This window comes from Heterodontus francisci, chromosome 34 (assembly GCF_036365525.1).
Source record: "Heterodontus francisci isolate sHetFra1 chromosome 34, sHetFra1.hap1, whole genome shotgun sequence".
Lineage (NCBI taxonomy): Eukaryota > Metazoa > Chordata > Chondrichthyes > Heterodontiformes > Heterodontidae > Heterodontus > Heterodontus francisci.
The window spans coordinates 26,293,350-26,299,820 of NC_090404.1; the positions used below are offsets into that span (position 1 = coordinate 26,293,350).

General features: G+C 40.6%; 1 protein-coding gene across 1 annotated transcript; it reads left to right on the plus strand.

Annotated features, from left to right (window-relative positions):
• The first annotated feature begins 2,909 nt into the window (after positions 1-2,909).
• On the plus strand, positions 2,910-5,874 carry LOC137348752 (probable G-protein coupled receptor 139). Its single transcript, XM_068014005.1, has 2 exons — positions 2,910-2,979; positions 4,967-5,874. Exons 1-2 carry the CDS (start codon positions 2,910-2,912, stop codon positions 5,872-5,874), a joined length of 978 nt encoding a protein of 325 aa, XP_067870106.1.
• Positions 5,875-6,471: the final 597 nt, after the last annotated feature.

Sequence of the window (6,471 nt, forward strand, 5' to 3'; positions counted from 1 at the left end):
CTGATTGTAATTTTCTTGTGTTCCTCCCTCCCTTCCATTTCCTGACTTACAGCTAATACTGGGACATTACTTGCATCCTCAATAGTGAAGACCCATGCAAAATATCGGTTCCATTCATCTGCCATCTTCCTATTATCCATTATTAATTCCCCAGACTCACTTTTTATAGTTCAATGGTCACTTGTTAAATCCTTTCCTTTCAAAGTATCTTAGAAACTCTTACTATATATCTTTATGTTTCTCGCTCACTTTCTCTCGTAGTCTATTTTTACCTTTCTTATCAATCTTTTAGACCTTCTTGTCTGTTTTTTATATTCTGTCCAAGCTTCTGATCTGCCTCCCATCTTTATACAATTATCGACTTTTTCTTTAAGTTTAATACTATCTTTAACTCTTTTAGACAACCACGGATGGCGGGTCCCACCCTTGGAAATTTTCTTTCACTTTAAAATGTATCTATTCTGTGCATTCTGAAATATCCCCTAAAATGTCTGCTACTTCATCTCTGTTGACCTATCCCTTAAACTGATTAGTCAGTTCACTTTAGCTAGCACTGATTTCATGTCCTCAAAACTGCCCTTATTTAAGTTTAGAATGCTAGTCTTTGACCCACTCTTCTCTCCCTCAAACTGAATGTGAAATACAATCATATTATGATCACTGCTACCTAGGGGTGCCTTACCTATGAGGTCATTAATTATTTCTATCTCGTTGCACAATACCAGGTCTAGTATAGCCTGCTCTCTGGCTGGCTGCAGTACTTGTTCCAAGAAATTATCCCGAAAGCATTGGATGCACTCCTCATCTACGCTACCTCTGCCTATTTGATTTTTCCAGTCAAGATGCAGGTTGAAATCCCCCATAATTATCGCTGTACTTTTATGGCAAGATGCCATTATTTCTTCCTTTATACCCCGTCCCACACTGTGGTTACTGTTAGGTGGCCTGTACACCACTCCCACAAGTGATTTCTTGCCTTTATCGTTTGTCTTCTCTACCCAAGCTGCTTCGACATCCTGGTCTCCTGAACTGAGGTCGTTCCTCTCTATTGTGCGAATACCATCATTAATTAACAGAGCTACCCCTCCACCTTTTCCTAGCTTCCTGTCCTTCCTAAATGTCACGTATCCTTCAATATTCAGGTGCCAATCCATGTCGTCCTGCAGCCATGTATTTGTAATGGCTATCAGATCATATTTATTTATTTCTATTTACGTTCTTAATTCATCTGTTTTGTTTTGAATGCTAGTTGTATTCAGATACAGCGCCTTTAGTTGTATCCTTTTATTACTTTTGAAACCTCCAGCCTTATATTCTGACTTTCTCTTAGATTTGTACGATCTGTCCCTTCCTGTCATAGTCTGCTTATCATTTCCCATATTAATACATTTCTCTCTTGCCTTGTCTCTGCTCCTTGATTTACCATATCTTCCCAAATTTGATACCTTGTCCCCCTACTCAGTTTAAAAGCCTCTCTACTTCTCCAGTTATGCAGCTCGCTAGGATACTGGCCCCAGCACGGTTCAGCTGTAGACCATCCCCCATGTTACTGCCACCACTTTCCCCAGTGCTGGTACCAGTGTCCCACGAACCGGAATCCACTTCCACTACACTAGTCTTGAGCCACGCATTCATTTCTCGAACCTTTTTTGCCCTATGCCAATTTGCACGTGGCTCAGGTAATAATCCAGAGATCATTACCTTTGAGGTTCTTTACCCTGCTGACGTCGTTGGTACCTACATGGACCACGATGACTGGATCCTCCCCTTCCCACTGTAAGTTCCTCTCCAGCCCTGAGCAGATGTCCCGAACCCTTGCACCGGGCAGGCAACACAGCCATCTGGACTCTCGCTCTTCGCTGCAGAGAACAGTGTCAATCCTCCTAATTATACTGTCCCCAACTGCTACTACATTCATTTTTTCTCCCTCCATTTCAATGGCTTCCTGTACCATGGTACCATGGTCAGGTTGCTCATCCGCCCTGCAGCCCTAACTCTCATCCAAACAAGCTGAAGTAACCCCAAACCTGTTGGACAGTCGCAAAGGCTGAGGCTCCTGCACTCCTGCCCTCTGGGTCCCCTTACCTGTCTCAGCTTCAGCCACACTCTCCTGTCCCTGACCACATCAGAAGACCCTATCCGAAGGGGTGTGACAGCCTCCTGGTACAAAATATTCAGGTAGCTTTCCCCCTCCCTGACGTGACGCAGTGTCTGCAGCTCGGACTCCAGTTCAATGATTTTTAGCCGAAGCTTTTCGAGCCGCAATCATTTACGGCAGACCGATTTACCCTGGATGATACTGGCGTCCAGGAGCTACCACATGTTGCAGCCGTGACACATCGCCTGTCCTGCCATCCTTAATGTGTTTTGATTGACTACTCAATTATTTTATTCAATTATTTCTTTGCTTTTTAAATATATTTCATTACGCTTACCACTAGTTCCTTTGCTGTTTGAAACGTTTGGATTAGAATGGACCTGAACCATTTACCAGATACTCACCAAACAGGTAGCTTCTTCCCTGCTCTCTCTGTCGATTGTGACGTCACTCTGATGTCACTTTCCGATTTTTCCCAACCTCCACTTCTGCTCCGTCTCCGGTCTCAAGGTTCAATTTGACCATGGCAACCGCCGATTAAACCTATCGTTACAGGAACAGTAACTAGGATCATATTGTAATCTCCAGGTATTTCACTTCAGAGCTGTGTCAGACCCCTCGAAAACCATTTCATTCCATCAAAACAAAAACACCAGTCTGGCAGCAGCTGCTGCACAAATCTGTTTGTTTCGATGAGTGTAATTAATGTCAAACATCAAACCATCTAATTATCTCCCTGGAGCCAGACATCAGGTATAATTATAACAATCTTTGAGTGCAATTCAGAGCCTGCTTAGAGCTTCTGATAGAAATGCACGGATCAGTAAAAGGTCTGTTTTTTGCCATTTACTATCCCGTCCTAGCAGCTATTGGGATTCCAGGTAAATTGTTGTAGTTCGTTGTTAGTTATGGGAATCATTGATTTGCTCTGTCACTGCTCTTGTTTACTAGTAGCCCTTCTCCACGTGATGCACCTCGCTCTTTTTAACGAGTTAATTTTTCCACCTTAACGGAAACGTTTCTTCCCTCCAATTGGTATAATTTCTCCCCTTTTACTGTGCCATTTTTTTTCACTTTAATGCTGTTACCTTTTCATTTAATGTTATTTTTTTCATTCACTGACATAATTTCTCCTCAATAATGATAAATTATCTCCCCCTTAGAAGTGCCATTTCTCCACAGTTACTGGTATATTCTCTAATTTACGGGTGTAATTTGTCCCGCTTGCCAGTATCACTTTCTACATTCAAAGCCAATTTCTCCTCTTCAGCCTATCATTTTCATATAAAGCGGTGTAATTTCTCCTGCTCAATAGTATAATTTAGTGTTTCTAAATGTATAGGTTCTCCACTTTACTTGTGCCATTTCATGGTGTAAATGTAGTTCCATTTTGTTCTCACTGTTAATGTGGATGAATTATCACATTGTTAAGACGCTGTAAATGTAGTTCTATTGTGTTATTGACACTGCTATTGTGGGTGGATTAACACACTGTTATCAAGGTGTAAATGTAGCTCTTTTGTGTTATTGAGACTTACTGAAGGTAGATTATCACACTGTTATCATGGTGTAAATGCAAATCCATTGTGTAATTGGCACCATTACTGTGATTATTTATGACACTGTTATCACTGTGTACGTAGAGGTATATTCTGCTGCTAGCAGTGACCATAGATGTCTAATTGTGACTTCTGATTTACCCATTGTAATTATTCAACAATTAAATAATTCCTGTCCGAATTTAATCAATGAGTTCATTGAAGGAACATTATTAGGCATCGAATTTTTAACAGAAATACAAGAAATGTACCCGATGGTCGTTTTATGAATTAATCTGTATTTACCCAAAATCCACAGAGTGCAGTGTTTCTGCTGTCAATCTCTAACTCATAGTGCTTCAGCCTGGCTCTCCTCTTCAGCATTTACTGCTGTTAACTCTTCTACAGTAACCAAGGCCGGGTGTGAATGCTCTTTCTGCTCCAAGCCCCTGGTAATGTCCCAGACTGTTCCCTTCTACAATCTTTTCTCCATATTTTGTGTAAGTGGTGGTATCTCTCGCATATGAGGCAAAGTTTTAATTTAAGTGCCCACCATAGGACTAAGCTGATCATCGATGCCGAAAGTGCAGTGCAGTACTGAGGAAGAGCTGCATTTCTGGAGGAACCTTTCTCCGAATGAGATCTCAGCATCTTCCAATTCTGCTGGTGCAGATCGACACCAAAGATCCCAGGGGATTAACTTGAGAAGCGCTTTGCGTTATCACTGCCTCTTCAACAACATCCCCTCTGTAAAGTGAGAAAACCTAATTGTGTATTCTGTTGGAATATCTTTTTGAACATGTTGATAATCGAATTTTTCAGCGATAAATCTTTTAAAAAAAAACAATTCGTTGGATGAGGAGCTTTTAGATATCAGCAGGATATACTCATTTTAAAATGCAAGTTTTCTCGACTGTTAAGTAAATTTCCACATTTATTGTCTGTTATTCTATTATTTACACTCAAATATCTTGTGGACTATGTTACTGATGCTATTTTTTCTGTCTGTTTGATGTTCCCATGTTGGTTTCAATGGGTTTCCGATGCCGTCCTGTTCTCCATTATGTTTGGTTATGTTGTTTTACATTCTGATGTTGTTGGTCTGTTTGATTTTTAATCCATTCGATTAGTTTAAACACAGAAACTAGTGCCAGTAGGTTAAGTAATAGATTTTTTTCAATCGGGATCTGGTGTCAAAGCTGTGAATTTCATACAGAATTCTGTAAAATGCATGATTTTGTTGGGAGTCGGACCTGTAGTTTTCTTGTTGTCGCTCGCGTGTGCACATGCCCTCTCCCTCTTTATCTTAGTCTCTCTTTCTCTGTTACAGCTAACTTGATAGTGATTGTGATCCTTTCCCGAGGAAGATGCGGTCTCTCCAGATGTCTCACTTACTACCTGGTGTCCATGGCAGTGACTGATCTCCTAGTCATGATCACTTCTGTGATATTAAACCGGATTGCTGGTATTTATTTCCCACTCAGTTTTCTGTTCATCACACCAGTATGCAGTATCAGCATTGTCCTAAACTATGCGATCATAGGCTGTTCTGTCTGGTTAACGGTCGCTTTCACTTGTGACCGATTTATGGCCATTTGTTGCCAGAAGCTGAAAATAAAATATTGCACTGTGAAAACAGTGGTACGGGTTATCGGAATCGTGTCTATACTGAGCTGTTTAAAATATACCTTCATCTATTTTACATTTGAGCCTTTGTATTTAATTGACAATATACCCTGGCTTTGCAGCATAAAATTAATATTTTATACGTCACCTGCATGGACCGCTTATGACTGGATTCATCGCATTTTAACCCCTTGTCTCCCATTCGTTCTGATTTTACTGTTCAATGCTCTGACCGTCAGACACATTTTAGTGGCCAGCAGAGCACGCAGGAGACTCCGGGTCCACAGCAATGGAGAGAAGCAGAATGACCCAGAGATGGAAAAGCGGAGAAAGTCCATTGTTTTACTGTTTGCTGTCTCAGGCAGCTTCATCCTATTATATTTGTTACGCCTTCTAACTTTCCTTTATGTTCGAATTGCGAATCTTAGTTATTTCTCCGGTTCCAATTTCAATGATTCAAATTTTATTCTGGAGGAAAGTGGATTTGTACTTCAGCTGTTGAGTTCCTGCATCAATCCATTTATTTATGCAGGTACCCAGAGACAATTCAGGGAGGAGTTAAAGAATGGGGTGAAATATCCACTGAATTATTTGTTTAAATCATTTAAATGATAAAATTAGTAAACGTCCAGCACTAATTGCCGTTATATTCCATCCGTCGTTGTTCTTCTTCAGGTCACATGTTCCCTCCCCTCCCTGGAAGATCGTCATTGGATTTGCGATCCTTAACTGCTTTGTGAATTTTTGAATGTTTAAGTAAAATAAAATAAACACAAAAAAGAAAAAAGAAAAAAATAACACATCTCTTTCCTGGACTTGCCGCAGTGTTCCAGTGAACATCAACACAAACTCGAGGAGCAGCTTTCATTTACCGATTAGGCACGCTACAGCCTGCTGGACTGAACATTGAGTTCAGTAATTTCAGAGCATGACGGGCCCCCCTTTTTTATTTTTATTTTTTCCTCGTTTTTCGTTTTTTTACTTTTTGTGTTTATTTTATTTTAGTTTGTTTCGTTTGTTTCTGCTGTGCCTACCCACTGTTTTTTCATGTGCTTTGGGCCAGGCTGCTCAGTTTTCAGTCCATTCACACACCCTCTGTACTAACGCTTTGTCTTTCACCACACCATTACCATACCGTTTGCCTTTGCTCCATGACCTTCCGATCAATTATTCTCTGTGATCTTGTCCTATCAACACCTTCTCTTTTGT